This window comes from Pseudorca crassidens, chromosome 20 (assembly GCF_039906515.1).
Source record: "Pseudorca crassidens isolate mPseCra1 chromosome 20, mPseCra1.hap1, whole genome shotgun sequence".
In the NCBI taxonomy this organism is placed as follows: Eukaryota; Metazoa; Chordata; class Mammalia; order Artiodactyla; family Delphinidae; genus Pseudorca; species Pseudorca crassidens.
Genome location: NC_090315.1, coordinates 17,683,795 through 17,700,815, shown reverse-complemented (window position 1 = coordinate 17,700,815; position 17,021 = coordinate 17,683,795). Strand labels below are relative to the sequence as shown.

The 17,021-nt window shown below is 39.4% G+C and overlaps 1 protein-coding gene across 1 annotated transcript; it reads left to right on the top strand.

Moving 5' to 3' along the window:
• Positions 1-4,559: 4,559 nt before the first annotated feature.
• On the top strand, positions 4,560-12,036 carry ZNF30 (zinc finger protein 30). The gene is given in 6 exon segments (XM_067720805.1): positions 4,560-4,568; positions 6,166-6,298; positions 10,206-10,855; positions 10,857-10,930; positions 10,932-10,998; positions 11,207-12,036. Coding segments are annotated over 6 exon segments (1,605 nt in total). The 3' UTR covers positions 11,879-12,036.
• The last annotated feature ends 4,985 nt before the right edge of the window (positions 12,037-17,021 follow it).

Genomic DNA, 17,021 nt, shown 5'->3' with positions numbered 1-17,021 from the left:
GCTGGTTCTAATCTTAAGTCCTCTTGCTGCCTTTAGACTCCATTTTCTTTGGTCTAACAAGGAAATAGTGACAATTCCTTCTCCTGGGTTGAGGGGACCTGATAAAATTACACGTGTGATTTATGTTCCCAGTGCCCAGTGAATCCCAGGGAGCATCGGTCTTCATGCTTTTCCAAGGGAACAGCTTCTCGGAGGACTTCAATGAACTTCAGGGCTCATCTGGGGAAGAATCCTGTCCTGGGGCCTTCTTGGGCTGGGAGAATTGGCAAAACCCTCAAGGGCAAAGGCACAGTAGGAGAAGCAGCATCTTTAGAATTGTTGCATCTCTGCTGGAGCAGGAGGGCCCCTGGGTAGTCTGGAAGTCAAGAAATTTACTGGATTTATCTTTGTAGTTGCCATCTATTTATGGCAAAAGGATATGGCTTCCCACTGACGGAGAATCCACATTTATCTTATTATAAGACATTTATTTACATTTGAAAAGTTAGCCTTTTAAAATACTCCATAATGATAGTATGTAGAAGTATTCTGTCCCATAGAGTATAAACACATAACAGGACATGGGTTACTCTCTAGCACAAAGCCCTGTTGATATTCATCATAGCCATGATCATCATCAAGACCTTTTCTTTTTGTTTATTTATCTTCCATTTGGCTCCCTCACTTTAATCCCTGCCTTGTTCTAGCATCCCATCCTCAAAGAGGCCTTCCCTGGTTGCCCCATGCAGAGTCACTCCAGGTCTCTTTAATCTCTTCACTCTATTTGGTTGTCTTCAGAACCTTTATGTTCATCTGATATTATCTTGGTCATTTATTTAGTTCCTTTTTGTGGCTCTGTCTTCAACCCTGGAACATGAGCTACTCTTCACCACTCTGTCTGCAAGACTAGAACAGGCAGGCCCGCAGCAGATGTTCAATAAGTGGTTGATGAATGCATGACGCTACCTATGTGGACTCCAACTTCGGTTTCACAAGTTCATACTGCCTCTGTGATTTAATGTCATTTTCCCTGAGAAAAAGAGGCTTAACTTCCATTGACATCCAGTATGCTTCAGAGTGTTTGAAAATGATGGGCATTTCAGACATGAGTAGCATATACAGTTAACTTACAAATGTAAAGCAGTGGTCCCCAACTTTTTTGGCACCAGGGACAGTTTTCATGGAAGACAATTTTTCCACGGACCGGGGTGGGGGGTGTGGTTTCAGGATGATTCAAGTGCATTACATTTATTGTGCACTTTATTTCTATCATTATTACATTGTAGTATATAATGAAATAATTATACAACTCACCATAACGCTGAGAGGAGGCGGAGCTCAGGCGGTAACGTGAGCGATGGGGAGTTGTTGGGGAGTTGTAAATACAGATGAAGCTTTGCTCACTAGCACGCTGCTCACCTCCTGCTGTGTGGCCCGGTGCCTAACAGGCCACGGACCCTACTGGTCAGTGGCCCAGGGGTTGGGGACTGCTGATGTAAAGGCTCTGGCCAGCAAACAGTTACTTGACCAAAAAAGCCTGTAGATACAAAGTGGAAGGACACTTTGGGAGCACTGGAAACTAAGTAAAATCCTAAGTATTCCATATGCAAATACTTTGTTGAGATGATATTTTGCTTGATGTCATAACATTGGGTTGACGGCAAGAATGAGTGTCACGCGGGCTTGATAAGACCAAATCTGCAAGTCAAAGTGAGTTTTATGTTTGACTGTACTCAGTTTTACCACTGTATAGAAGAAAAGAAGAGTGTCATAAAGGCTACAGGTAGTTCAGAGAAGTTGCACTGGAAAAAGAAACAGAAAGAGTAAAAATATCTTAATGTACCATGGAACAGAAAGAAACATTTCTTTTAAATAAAGATGACATCTGTTTAATTAGCCCAACACTCTTAAATTTTCTTACATTTATGAATCTAAAGAATACATAGGGAGTTCCACAGTGGCCTAGTGTTTAGGATTCTGGACTTTCACTGCTGTGACCTGGGTTCAGTCCCTGGTTGGGGAACTGAGATCCTGCAAGCCGTGCAGCCACTAAATAAATAAATATATATATACACACACATAATCCAGTGTACAAAATTTAAATATCTAATATCTAATAAAAAGTTAAAATGCTGTATCAGAGGACAGGATCATTTGTCTCACACACCTGTTTAATCCGTCTTACTATTATTACTAATTGCCACTATTAGTTCTACTGATGTTCTATTTAATAATAGCATTTCTGTAACGGAAAAGTAAACAATACAGAACCATAAGTAATTTCAAATACCTATTTTTCATACTTTTATGTTAAAGTAATAACACATTTTAGTATATATTATTATGGTTTGGGGGGTCTGGTATGGTAATGTCCTGGGTTGGCTCTCTTCTTTAGGCTTCAAGCGATCGTCAACTCCTGTGTCCTCAACTCCGCCTTCCCTGGAGTACAATTCTCCTTCTTCACTCCGGGAGGACCAACCCATTAAACCCAGCCTCTAAGGTGGGCAGAGTCAGGGCCTGGTGTCAGCCTGTGCCTGCGAACTCCCACTACCGATGGGGCGCGGGATTAGCGGTTGTCGTAGGCGGCGGGCCGCGCAGGTACTCAGGTTTCATCACCCCGGACTACATTTTCCACAGGCCGCCGGGGCAATCTAGACCTCTGCCTTTCCCCCTATCGATTGTGATTGTCGGCGCGGCAGCGAGCTGTGGACTTCTGTAAGGAAAAAGTCAGAGCCCGGCCTCGGGGGAGAGCTCTGCAGACTCGGACCAGCACCACCGGGTAACTGGGTTCCGGGAAGGGAAGCAGTGAGTGCGGGGCGTGCGGGCCGGTGCGGACCCCGGACCCTGCCAGGCGGGCAGTGGGAGGGTGGACGAGGCGCTCCTGGCTTGGAGGCAGGGCTGCTCCGGTCAGGGGAGGGAGGGTAATTTGTGAGAGAGAGTGCGGGTGTGAGTCCGCGAAGACTGGAGCCAGGACCTCCCTGTGAACTTGGATTCTCAGCTGAGAGGTGTGCCACTGGGACCCGTGTTACAGGTGCCTGCTGCCACCTGCCCCATTCCCCTCCCAGCCACAAGGGTCTGCCCCAGACAGCTGGTCCCCAGAAGGAGGTCGGTTATTGAGCCCCTGTATGAAGTTTCCCGGCAGGAAGGCACATAATTGATCTGGAGATTGGAATTTTAGAGCAGGAAAAATGACTTCCAAGGATCTGTTGTTCAAATTACTTTTCCAGTGGTAATTTTATATAAGAAAAGAGAATAAGATGATATTGGCTCTAAACATTTACATCAGTCTCCGTATTGCTCAGAAAGAACGAGATTCAACCTTTGTGAATTATTGTAGTTTTGCATCTTATTGCAGAATGGTGCCTCTCTCTGTAATTTCTACGAAGAAATTAAAGCGGAAATTTAAATGTCAGAGAATATTTTCTGCTATTTTTTAAAAGAAGAGTTGCATTCCTAAGGCCAGGCTCTAAATGTTTTAGATAGAATACAAGACAGCTTGTCATTCTGATTGCTGATTCATGGATTTGTCGGAATGCGCATGTGGATTGCATCTCTGTGAACAGTTATTTTAAATATGTCAGAATTGTCCCTAGAAGATTTCCTAAAGAAAAGCTGATTCCAATCAATTAAAAAAAAAAAAAAAAGCATGCCAGAGATAAGCAAAAATTGGAAACAAAGTTTTACTTTTATAAAAATGAGGGAGTTCCCTGGCACTCCAGTGGTTAGGACTCAGCCCTTTCGCTGGCAAGGCCTAAGTTCAATCCTTGGTCGGGGAACTAGGATCCCGCAGGCTGTGCTGCGCGGCCAAAACAAACAAAAAAGGCGATACTTCCAAGTTAGTTGTCAGACTGAGCAAATAAAAATACAGAATGTTCATTAAAAATAAAAATAAAAATGAAATAAGAGGCATGTAATGTTCTTGAATAGCTAACCCGTGTTAAGCAATTATTCTATTCTAGTACGTGTTTTAACTGAATTTTCTTATTATTCTGCAAGATAACCATATGTAGTAGCTGATATTCTTATCCCTATTTTAATGATGAGAAAACTGAGCCACTGAGATGTTTGTAAATGTCAGATCAATATCATCTATATTTTCCCTCTCAGGTGGTTTATCTTATCCTGAAGCCACAAAGGAAGTTCTGGTTTGGGTGATACGGTCTCTTTTTTGGTTAGAATGTAGGAATGGAGGGAGGAGAATCTGTTCACAACAGAACTGTGCAGCCCAATCTTACCATCCACATGAGCCTTCCCAAAATGGAGGCTTAGCCAGAAAACCTACGGAAGTGTCTGATTCTGGCTTCACTGAAGAAGTGCTGTTGTTCTGCAACCAGCTGTTTACAGCTTGGTTCACTGGGTTTAGATTTATCCGGAATCCCTCTGTTCTTCCACAAAATGTTATGTGAGGGCGGTTGTGTCATAGTTTGGAAGCTGAAATGGGGGGACAAGTTTTATTGGCCGAAGTTATGGGGAACACTAAAGCCTCCTTTTCGTCTCTCAGCTCTGAATTTTCTAGAATTTGAACCCTTCGGATAGAAGAAGCCCAAGGAAGACTGATCAGTTCTTACATTTCTGATAACATGGCCCAAGTAAGTTGTTGTTTCTCCTTGAAATATTGGGATTTTTAGATTACATAGATAATTGTCATTCATTAACCTACAGTGTTCTTCCTAGTAGAGCACCATCTAATTACCCGCTTCCTGATTCCTCCTAGTGAAACAGTGCCAAATAACTGCTTCCTCCTTATGAGATGTCCTTTTCTAATTGGTGTTCATGAATTCACTGAGCAAATTACTGAACAGGTCCTATGTGATATGTCTTTGCTGAAGGGCTGTGATGGAGCAGTGAAAATATGAAGTCCCACGAGAAAATTATTTGAGCTTCTTATGTCAGTCTGTGGTTTGGTGAGTTCGAGATACTGGCCTCATTTTTACCATACATCAGAAAATTAAACATTTTTCACAGACCTGATAAGATGGGATTTTGTATTGATTGGTCTCAGTCTTACTATGATGAGCTCACATGCTCTGTGAGGCTTTTAGGGACACATTAGAGATGTGATTGTGACATGGAAACATTGATAGCATGGTTCTTGCCAGGTGATGCCTGAGAGAGTGGTACTAGGTCAGTTTTGTTGTGGAATGGGACCTGCTGGACTTGGGTGACTTACTTTTGATTCTGAATCATCTGCATCATTATCCACTAACTGAAGAACAGACAAAGTGTGGAGTGAGGAATGCTGCATGACAATATACTAATAAGCATATTATCATAAGTAGTAGGTTAACATAGATGACCAGAACTGGGGAAACCTGGGGCATTTGGTCCAATCTCATATAAATATAAAAATTACAAACTCTGATATTTGTATCCCTGAGATGTACTTTTATGCCATCATGAAAAATATATTTATCAATACAAGGAAAAATGCTTATGATATGATCTGACATAATGATCTTGAAGCTTGAGGAATTAACAAAGTTGTATAATATCTATTTTCTAAAATAGAGATTTTTATGCTTGAAAAAAACCCCAAACCTTTTCTCTTAAAGGGAAAATAACGTAGAGACTAATAGTTCTTGAGAATGGATTGGGGCACCTAGCAGGCAGTGTCTTTGTGTATACTCTTATTTAACAAAGAAACTTGGATTATTTTATCCATTTCCCAATAGCTCTGGAGTATTGTGGTATGCCACAATGTAACAGGAAATTTTGTCCATAGCACAAGATTCTTCTAGAACATGAAGATATTCTGCTTCATTTACTTTTGTTAAAAATTTTATTGAAGTATAGTTGATTTACAGTGTTGTGTTAATTTCTGCTATACAGCAAAGTGACTCAGTTATACATATATATATATTCTTTTCATATTCTTTTCCATTATGATTTATCACAGGATATTTATAGTTCCCTGTGCTATACAGTAGGACCTTGTTGTTTATCCATCCTATATATAATAGTTTGCATCTGCTTCCTTTACTTTTTATATCATGAGCCACCAGCCTACTTGATTGCTGTATTATTGCTACTTTGTTACATTGGAACTCTTTATTTCCTCTCCTTTCATCTTGAAAACATTTTCTTTCTTTCTTTCTTTCTTTTTTTTTTTTTTTAATTTTTGCCTGCCTCGGGTCTTAGCTATGGCTACATTTCCTTTAATTTCACCAGAAATATGTGGGTTTGCAGTTTCAGGGATCAGTGACATTCAGGGATGTGGCCATAGCCTTCGCTCAGCAGGAGTGGGAGAGTCTGGATTCTGCTCAGAGGGACTTGGACAGAGATATGATGTTGGAGAACTATAGGAACTTGGTCTCTCTGGGTAGGTTTACATCTCTCAAATAAATTAGAATCTGCTGCCTGAAATACTTTCTTCGTTGTACATTTTAGGGCTGTCTTAAGAAGTGAATGTGATTTCTTCTCCCTGTTCTCAAAGAAGTAGTTTGAGCTTTGTTAGGTTGGAACTGATGAAATGGCAGGATTAGAATCCTGGGGTGTTCTATAAATATTGACAAAGGTCAGATTTCCTGTTGTGTTTATGCCCAAAATGGTGAGCCCACCTGCAGGCAAAACTGCTAGACAAAGGTTCTGATTTGTTCCATCTGAAGAGCCTGTGCAATTTATTTAGTGGTGCATTAGATAAACATAAATTATTTAAAGCTGAAATTACATCATTTTATTTCTTCCAAAACAATGTACCTGATTTTGTAGTTAAAATTTATAATCCATGAGCTTTGCATTTAGGATTAAATGAATTATAAACATAGATGTCTCAGGAAACTTTCTTTTTTCTCTTAGAAAAATAATAATAATGTTGATAACTTGCATTGTTCTAACTGTGGACCAGTCACTATTTTAAGCTCTTTATAAACATAGTACTTCATAAGGTGATTGTGGGGGGAAAAATCAGTTGATACAAATCAAATACAAATATATGTAATCATTTTAGATGAGAATGCTGAAGCACAGTGAGTTTGAGTTATCCAAGGTCGCACAGCTAGTACATGGCAGAACCAGGAATTTGAACCCAGGTGCTCTGGGTCCACAGTCTTTGTTCTCAGTTACAATGTTATGCTTTCTGTCAAGACACAGAAGGTAGGTAGGTAGGTAAGTAGATAGGTAGATAGATTTCACTTAAAATAAGACCTTTCCCCTCCTATCTGGATTCTTGAATCCTCTTGCCATTCTCTTCTCTGTAGTGCTTAGCAATCATTTTGACCTTTAGTTTATTACAAATTTAACACAAGCTTAAAGTATTTTTGAATTCATCTTTTATTTCTCATTATATGGCCTTCTTATCTTGTAAGCACGTCATTCCTGTTCTAAACCACATGTGATTACCTTATTGGAACAATGGAAAGAGCCCTGGATGATAGTGAAGAAAGATCAAGGGAGACAATACACAGGTGAGTAAGAGTATGTTGGGTAGAGAAGCCATCACTGCTGGAAACAGCCCATGTGGTCAGGGAGTAGGCACATCTCTGAGAGGTTGTTTGGAAGACCCTTCAAAGGCCTGAGACTTGGGGGAAAGATGAATATCTCACCAAATTTTCCAACTCTTTACCAATTTTAACATTCACTCTCATCATATTTCCCAGTCACTTTATTAGGCTTATTCTCTTTCCCAGTATAATACTTCAGCTGTGTTTTTTTTAATTTTTGAGTTTTATTTTGTTTATTTTTTTATACAGCAGGTTCTTATTAGTTATCCATTTTATACATATTAGTGTATATATGTCAATCCCAGCCTCCCAGTTCATCCCACCACCACCACCACCCCGGCCACTTTCCCGCCTTGGTGTCCATACATTTGTTCTCTACATCCGTGTCTCTATTTCTGCCCTGCAAACCGGTTTCAGCTGTGTTTTTAATTTGACGGCGTTCACCTCCTCTTTTGCATTTAGATTTATTTATATATTCTGAGGTGTTGGTAACTGGACAGAGATAAGAACAAGAAGTAAGGGCTTAGGCCATCTGATTATGTAGAACATTCCAGGCAGAGTGAACAGCAAATGTAAATTCCTTGAGGTGGAAGTGAGCTTTGTGTGCTTCAGAAGCAATAGCAGAGTAAAACATAACTAATGAGGAGCGAGTAACAAGAAAAAAGGTAGAACGTTAGAAAGGGCCAAGTTATATATTTGTTAATTATCAGGAATTTGGATTATTTTCTGAAAGTGACTAGAAGCCATGATCTAATTTATGTTTTTCCAACTTTAATTTTTTTAAATGTCTATTAAATACAAGATAGAAACCAAACAATAAAATATACAGCTTAATGAGTTATTATAAGGCAGATATCCACATAACCATCGCCCTGAGCAGAATAAAACATTTTTTTAAAAATAATTTCAGGCTTACAGAAAAGTTGCAAATTATACAAAGAATGTTCACATTGCTCTTCACTCAGAATCTGCCCTTTGGAACTCAGGGAAGGTCATGGCGGCTGGAGTCTTGCCTACAAGAAATGGGGGATAAAAAGGCTTCTGTGTTCAGGAGCCCCACAGGGTCCTCAGTTTCATTATCAGTGAATTCTTTTTGTAATAGTGTCTTTTAATAATATCTTAATTCATTTCTCTTGTCTAGGGATTTGTTTTCTGTTTTTTGTTTTTGAAATCGGTTCCTACTGTGTGCCAGAGGGTTATAGCTCTGTGCTGAATGAAACAGGGGTTGGGCTTGCTCTTGGGGAGTGTATTAGTTGTCTCCTGCTGTATGATAAACTACCACAAACTTAGTAGCTTAAAACTACACTTATTTATTATCACATAGTTCTATAGATCAGAAGTTCAGCATGTGATGGCTAAGTCGAGGTACCAGCTATGACTGCAGTTCTTTAGGGCATGGGGTCCTCTTCCCAGCTCCCTCGTTACTGGCAGAATTTATTTTCTTCTTACACTTTGCATGTGGCCCCCCTCCGTCTTCAAGCCAGCAGCTGGCAAGTCTTGTCCTTCTCACACTTTGAACGTCTCTGATTCCCCTTCTGCCCTGAGCCAAGAGAAAGCTCTTTGAAGGGCCTTTCCAGAGAATCCAGGATAATCTCCTTATAGTAAATCAACTAGTTAGTAAACTTGATTATATACCATTTTCCATGTGATGTATCATCTTCATACGCGTGGTGAGGGCAAAGGACATGAAGGCCAAAATGCTGTCTACCACAGGGAGGTTTGGGAGAAATAAAAATCATAACAAAGAGAAAGAATTATGCAATTGAAAACAGGTCGGAATGGCAGGAATGAAGCGTTAGGACAGAAAATAAAGGCGTGGACATTGTTAGACAAGTTCAGCAGTTTCCAGTATTCCTGATAAGTGACATTTTACCTTAAACATATACAGGATGAGAGAGTTACAGTCTGCAAACGACACATGCCAAAGGACTTTTGGGAGTTGACGCCACCTGCAGATGGAACCAAAAGATGAGAAAATTTGTGACACATTCCAGGTGCTGAAGGGGGGTAGTGAGGTAAATAGGGAACAAAAGAAAGGAATTATGACTTGATATGAGGCCTGATAGGTAAGCAGAGACCATATTATTCATGGAAAGATACATGGATTCTATCCTAAGTGTAAAGAGAAACGACTGGGGGTGGGTGGGGGTGTGGGAGGAGGGGGATGAAATTTCATCTATACCAGAAGCATTTGTTAGAAATGTTGAAAATGTCAGTGCCCAGGAACGTCCCCTGTGTATTCTGATTCATGAGGCCTGGGATGGTCCTTGAACATCAATTTTTGTTTTGTTTTGTTTTGTTTTTGCGGTACATGGGCCTCTCACTGTTGTGACCTCTCCCGTTGCAGAGCACAGGCTCCGGACACGCAGGCTCAGTGGCCATGGCTCACGGGCCCAGCCACTCTGCGGCATGTGGGATCCTCCCAGACCGGGGCACGAACCCGTTCCCCTGCATCGGCAGGCGGACTCTCAACCACTGTGCCACCAGGGAAGCCCTGAATATCAATTTTTTAACAAACTCTTCAAAGATTCTTATCCACATCTAAAGATCAGAAATGAAGCCTATGTTATTAATCACCAGCCTTCCTATTTTACATAAACTCTCGTTCATCTCTGCGTTCTTCCTTGACTTTTTTTTTTTTTTTTGGCTTTCATAACAGTATTTTAGTATTACCTAGGTTATTTATTTTTAGTGGATACTCTTCAATTTGTCTCTTTTACTCCATTGAAATCCAGTTTTTCTCATATAGGAAAACAAAATATTTGGGGTTTTTAAATTTTCTTTCAGAATTTCAGTTGAAGGATGAGATAATCAGCTATAAAGAAATGCTCACCTAAGAAAAATTTGCATCTTTTGCTCTGCATCAGAGAAATCTTCATAAAGAGAAACCATTTGAATGTCAGAAATGTGGGAAGACTATCTGTCAAGTCTCAAAGCATGTTCAACATGAAAGAATATGTTCTAGTGAAAAAACCTACCAATGTAAAGAATGTGGGGAGAACTTTAGTAATGGACATCAGCTCACTGTACATCAGAGGCTGCATGTTGGTGAGAAATCCTATAAATGTAAGGAATGTGGGAAAGCTTTAATTAAAGGCTCAGCCTTCGTTAAGCATGGAAGAACTCATACTGGTGAGAAACCATATGCAGGTGAGGAATATGGGAAGACCTTTAGCAGTAGCCATCAATTTACTGTACATCAGAGTCTGCATCCTGGTAAGAAACCATATGAATGTGGGGAATGTGGAAAAGCTTTTTATAGTAGCTCATACCTTGTTCAGCATCAATGAATCCATAATGGTGAGAAATCCTATGAATGTAAGGAATGTGGGAAAGCTTTTATAGTGTATGGAAAGCTTATTCGGCATCAGAGTATTCATACTGGTGGAAAACCCTATGAATGTAAAGAATGTGGGAAGGCCTTTAGTACTAGCTCCCCCCCTTGTTAAACATCAAAGAATTCATACAGGTGAGAAACCCTATGAGTGTAAGGAATGTGGCAAGGCCTTTACTGTATGGACGACTTACTCGACATCAGAGTATTCATACTGGTGAGAAACCCTTTGAATGCAAGGAATGTGTAAAGGCCTTTAGACTTAGTTCATTTCTTTTTTTTTTTTTTTTTTTGCGGTACGCGGGCCTCTCACTGTTGTGGCCTCTTCCGTTGCGGAGCACAGGCTCCAGATGCGCAGGCTCAGCGGCCATGGCTCACGGGCCCAGCCGGTCCGCGGCATGTGGGATCTTCCCGGACCAGGGCACGAACCCATGTCCCCTGCATCGGCAGGCAGACCCTCAACCACTGCGCTACCAGGGAAGCCCTTAGTTCATTTCTTAATGCACATCAGAGAATTCATGCAGGGGTTAAGCCCTATGGATGCAAGAAATGTGGGAAAGCCTTTAGTTGTGCCTCATACCTTGTTCAACATGAAAGGCTTCATACGGGTGAGAAACCCTATGAGTGTAAGAAGTGTAGCAAGGCCTTTAGTACTGGCTTATACCTGGTTCAGCATCAGAGAGTTCATACTGGTGAGAAATCCTATGAATGTCAGGTATGTGGCAAGGCTTTTATTAGTCGCCATCAACTTACTGTGCATCAGAGGGTTCATACTGATGAGAAACCCTATGAATGTAAGGAATGTGGAAAAACTTTTAGTCGTGCCTCATACCTTGTACAACATGGGAGAATCCATACTGGTGAGAAACCCTGTAAGTGTAAGGAATGTGGGAAGGCCTTTAGTTCTGGCTCTTACCTCATTCAGCATCAAAGAATTCATACCGGTGAGAAATGCTATGAATGTAAGGAATGTGGGAAAGCCTTTACTGTGCATGGACAACTTATTGGGCATCAGAGCGTTCATACAGGTGAGAAACCCTTTGAATGTAAGGAATGTGGAAAGACCTTTAGATATAGTTCAGCCCTTAAAGCACATCAGAGAAACCATATGGGTGTAAAGCCCTAAGAATTTAAGGAATTTAGGAAGTCCTTTTTGTTTGGCTTAAACATTGTTCAGCATCAGAGAATTTGTGCTGGTGAGAAACTTTTGAATATAAAATATGTTGGTAGGCCTTTAGAAAATATTCTCATCCTTCTTTTATTAGACAATTCATGATGGGAATTCCCTGCTGGTCCAGTGGTTAGGACTCTGTGCTTTCACTGCTGAGGGCATGGGTTTGATCCCTGGTAGGGGAACTAAGATCCCAGAAGCTGCAAGGTGTGGCCAAAAAAGAAAAAAAAAAATTCATAATGTAATTCAGAAAACATAAGAAAGCCTTCATTTGTCATTCCTGTGTTTACATTATCAGAATATCATCACCACACTGGTGGCCAATTCAGAAAAGGTGGGAAACATTATTAATGCTCACAGCATTGATAGCATGAAATTTTATGACATGTTCTAATATGATTGAATAAGTGAATTGAAAAACCTTCCAGTTGCTTTTAAATCATTTGGAACTTCAGATAATTCATCCTAATTTTTAAAACCCAGTTAATGTGATACATATTGGAAAGCCTTTAGCCTTATCACGCACGTTAACGTGCATCATTGTTATTCTACACCTAACAACCTGTTTGACACTAGGCACCGTACTTTTCATCTCAGGGCGTTGTTTTAAAATGGTGATGATAATAGAACCTACATAGTTGTAAAAACCTATGCTCAATAGTCATTAGTTTTATTATTATCATATTTTTTAAACTGCTAGTGAAATTTTGAGAGTAAGACCCTACAGGTGTAATTAATTTAGAAATGCCCCTCTCTCCATGTATCCATTTTAGAATTTTTAGATAAATCTTCCTGGATAAAACTTTGTAGAAAGAAAGAAACGAGAGGATATTCATTTAGAACTCGTCTCTTAAGTTGAATCAGACAATTCATGAAAGTTACCCAGCCTTTTAATGTGTGTGCCTGTAATCCACATTCTTTGTCCAAAATTCAGGATGCGATAGAAATTAATAATAGGATAGAAAAAAATAAACTGTCCACTTGGAAATTTCTTTTGCAACTTTTTTAATGGAAATTTCAACATAAAGAAAAGTAGAAGGAATGGTAACATTGCTGACATCTTTGGTAATATTTTGCCTTATTTATTTTACCTCTATCTCCTTCTCTCTATCTGGTACATGTTATTTCTGCATGTAAGAGGAAGTTGTAGACTTCACCCCTAAATATTAATCTTTTGCTAGAGTCCTGCCTTTTTTTTTTTGAATTTTATTTATTTTTTTATACGGAAGGTTCTTATTAGTTATCCATTTTATACATCTTAGTGTGTACATGTCAATCCCAATCTCCCAATTCATCACACCACCACCCCACCCCCCGCCACTTTCCCCCCTTGTGTCCATATGTTAGTTCTCTATATCTGTGTCTCTATTTCTGCCCTGCAAGCCAGTTCATCTGTACCATTTTTCTAGGTTCCACATATATGCGTTAATATACAATATTTGTTTTTCTCTTTCTGACTTACTTCACTCTGTATGACAGTCTCTATATCCACCCATGTGTCTACAGATGACCCAATTTCGTTCCTTTTTCATTCCTATATTTTCTTTGAGGAGTTTTACAGTTTCTGATCTTATATTTAAGTCTTTAATCCATTTTGAGTTTATTTTTGTATACAGTGTGAGAAAATTTTCTAATATCATTCTTTTACATGTAACTGTCCAGTTTTCCTGGGACCACTTATTGAAAAGACTGTCTTTTCCCCTTTGTATATTTTTGCCTCCTTTGTCAATAGATTCATTGGTCATATATGCATGGGTTTATTTCCAGGCTCTCTATTCTCTTCTGATTTTGTGTCTGTTTTTGTTCTGGTACCATATGTTTTTATAACTGTAGCCTTGTAGTATAGTCTGAAGTCAGGGAGTGTGATACCTCCAGCTTTGTTCCTTTTTCTCAAGATTGTTTTGATTATTTAGGGTCTTTTATGGTTCCATATAAATTTTAGGATTATTCTAGTTTTGTGAAAAACGTCATGTGTATTTGGAGAGGGATTGTATTAAATCTGTAGATTGCTTTGGGTAGTATGGACATTTGAATAATATTAATTCCTACAATCCATGAACACCAGATATCTTTCCATTTCTTTATATCATCTTCAATTTCCTTCATCAGTGTTTTATAGTTTTTAGAGTATACATCTTTCACCTTCTTGGTTAAGTTTTTTCCTAGGTATTATATTCTTCTTGATGTGATTTTAAGTGGAATTGTTTTCTTGCTTTCTCCTTCTGATAGAAAAGCAACCGATTTCTGTATATTAATCTTGTATCCTGAAGCTTTACTTAATTCATTTATTAGTTCTAATAGTTTTTTGATGGAGACTTTAGGGTTTTCTATATATAGTATCATATTTACAAGTAGTGACAGTTTTACTTCTTCTCTTCCAATTTGGATGACCTTTATTTCTTTTTCTTGTCTATTGCTGTGGCTAGGACTTCCAATACTTTGTTAAATAGAAGTGGCAAGAATGGGCCACTTGTCTTATTTTCTTGTCTTATTCCTGATTTTAGAGGAAAAGCTTACAGCTTTTCACTATTGAGTATGATATTAGCTGTGGGTTTGTCATAAATGGCCTTTATTATGTTGAGATATGTTCACTCTCTACCAACTTTGATGAGTTTTTTTTTTATCATGAATGAATGTTGAATTTTGTCAAATGCCTTGAGATGATCGTGATTTTTATCCTTTGTTTTGTTAATGTGGTTTATCACATTGATTGATTGATTGATTTGATGGTATTGAACTATCATTGCATCCCTGGAATAAATCTCACTATATCATGGTATATGATCCTTTTTATATATTGTTTGCTAATACTTTGTTGAGGATTTTTGCATCTATATTCATCAGAAATATTACCCTGTAATTTTCTCTTTTATTTGTAGTGTCTTTGTCTGTCTTTAGTGTCAGGGTAATGATTGCCTCATAGAATGAATTTGGGAGTGTTCCCTCCTCTTCAATTTTTTGGAATATTTTGAGAAGGATAGATGTTAGCTCTTCTTTATATGTTTGGTAAAATTCCCCTGTGAAGCCATCCAGTTCTGGACTTTTTTTTTGCTGGGAGTTTTTTGTTTACTGATTTAATTTCACTACTAGTGATTGGTCTGTTCAGATTGTCTCTTTCTTCCTGATTCAGTTTTGGAAGAGTGTTTGTATCTCTATGATATTGGTTGTAATTTCTCCTCTTTCATTTCTAAGACCAGGAACAAGGTATGGATTTCTGGTCACACCACTCTTATTTTATATTGAATTCTAGCCACTAATAAGGCAAGACAAGAAATAAAATGTGTACAGATTGGAATGGAAGAAATACAGGTGGTCCACATCTTCAGATGACATGATGGTCCATATATTAGTTTTCCAGGACTGTCTGGCAAAATACCACTGTCTGGATAGCATAAACAACAAAAATTTATTTTCTCACTGTTCTGGAAGCTGGAAATCCAAGATCAAGGTGTGAACAGGTCTTATTTTTCCTAAGTTCTCTCTCCTTGGCTTGTAGATAGCCACTTTTTTGCTATGTCCTCAAATGGCCTTTTCTCTGTGCAAGTGCATCCTTGGTGTGCTTCTCTCTGTTTGACCTAATCACCTCCTTTTATAAGCACACCAGTCAGATTGGATTAGGGCCTAAACTAAGAGCCTCATTTTAACTTCATTACCTCTTTCAGGCCTTAACTCCAAATACAGTCACATTCTAAGGTTGTGGAAGTTAGCACTGAATTTTTTATTTATTTAATTAATTTATTTATTTTTGGCTGCATTGGGTCTTTGTTGCTGCACACAGGCAGGGGCTACTCTTTGTTGCAGTGCACAGGCTTATTGCGGTGGCTTCTCTTGTTGCAGAGCACAGGCTCTAGGCGTGCGGGCTTCCGTAGTTGTGGCACGCGGGCTCAGTAGTTGTGGCTCGTGGGCCCTAGAGCACAGGCTCAGTAGTTGTAGTGCACAGGCTTAGTTGCTCTCCGGCACGTGGGATCTTCCCAGACCAGGGATCGAACCCATGTCCTCTGCATTGGCAGGCAGATTCTTAACTGCTGCGCCATGAGGGAAGTCCTTAGCACTGAATTTTGAGGGAACACAATTCAAATCTGTAACAGTCTACATAGAAAGTCCCAAGGAATTTGCAATACTTCTAAACCTAGTAAGTGAGTTCAGCAAAGTTGCAGGACATAGGATCAACACACAAAAATTAATAACATCTCCATATACTAACAACAAACATGAGGACATTGAAATTAAAAACGCAGTCCCATTGGCAGTCACTCCAGAGACTTAAAATACTTGGGTAGAAATCTAACAAAACAAATGCAGGATATGTGTGCTGAAATTTACAAAACCTAAGGAAACATATCAAAGAGATCTGAATAAATGGACAAATATACTGCATTTATGGATTGGATAAACATAGTAAAAATGTCAATTGTTTCTTAAGTGACCTAGAGCACTAACACAATTCCTATCAAAATCTCACAGATTTTTTGTTGATATAAACACACTTATTCTAAACTGTACATGGAAAGTAAAGGACCTAGAAGAGCTCAAACAGTTTTGGGTTTTTTTTTTTCTGGCTGCACTGTGTGGCTTGCGGGATCTTAGTTCCCTGACCAGGGATTGAACCCGGGCCCTTGGCAATGAAAGCACCGAGTCCTAACCACTGGACCGCCAGGGAATTCCTGTTAAAACAGTTTTTAAAAAGAATAAAGCGGAATTATTTTAAGATGCAGATTTTATTATTATTCAGGAATGGTAATATTTCTCTTTTGGCATGGGAATGTAGGTGTGTACAAGGTGACAGGGAGAAAGGAGTATACCAGGATCATGGGCTAAGCAGATGGTGAGCTTTAGAAAACAATAGAATCCCTAATATCAAGGGAGGAAAAGCAATAGATCTCCTGTGTCAAATTTCTTCTTTAGGAGAGGCAATCCATGGGTGCTGCTGGAGTGGCAGGTTTAGTGTCCAGTGTGAAGTTGTCTTTGGTGCAGGTGACAAAGTCATCTCCACCAGTGAACTCCTGGGCTGGGGCGACATCATCTGGTAGGGGACACTCTGTATCCTCTTTAAGTGGATACCCACTCAAGCTGGTGTGGGTCTTGATTTTATGGCTCT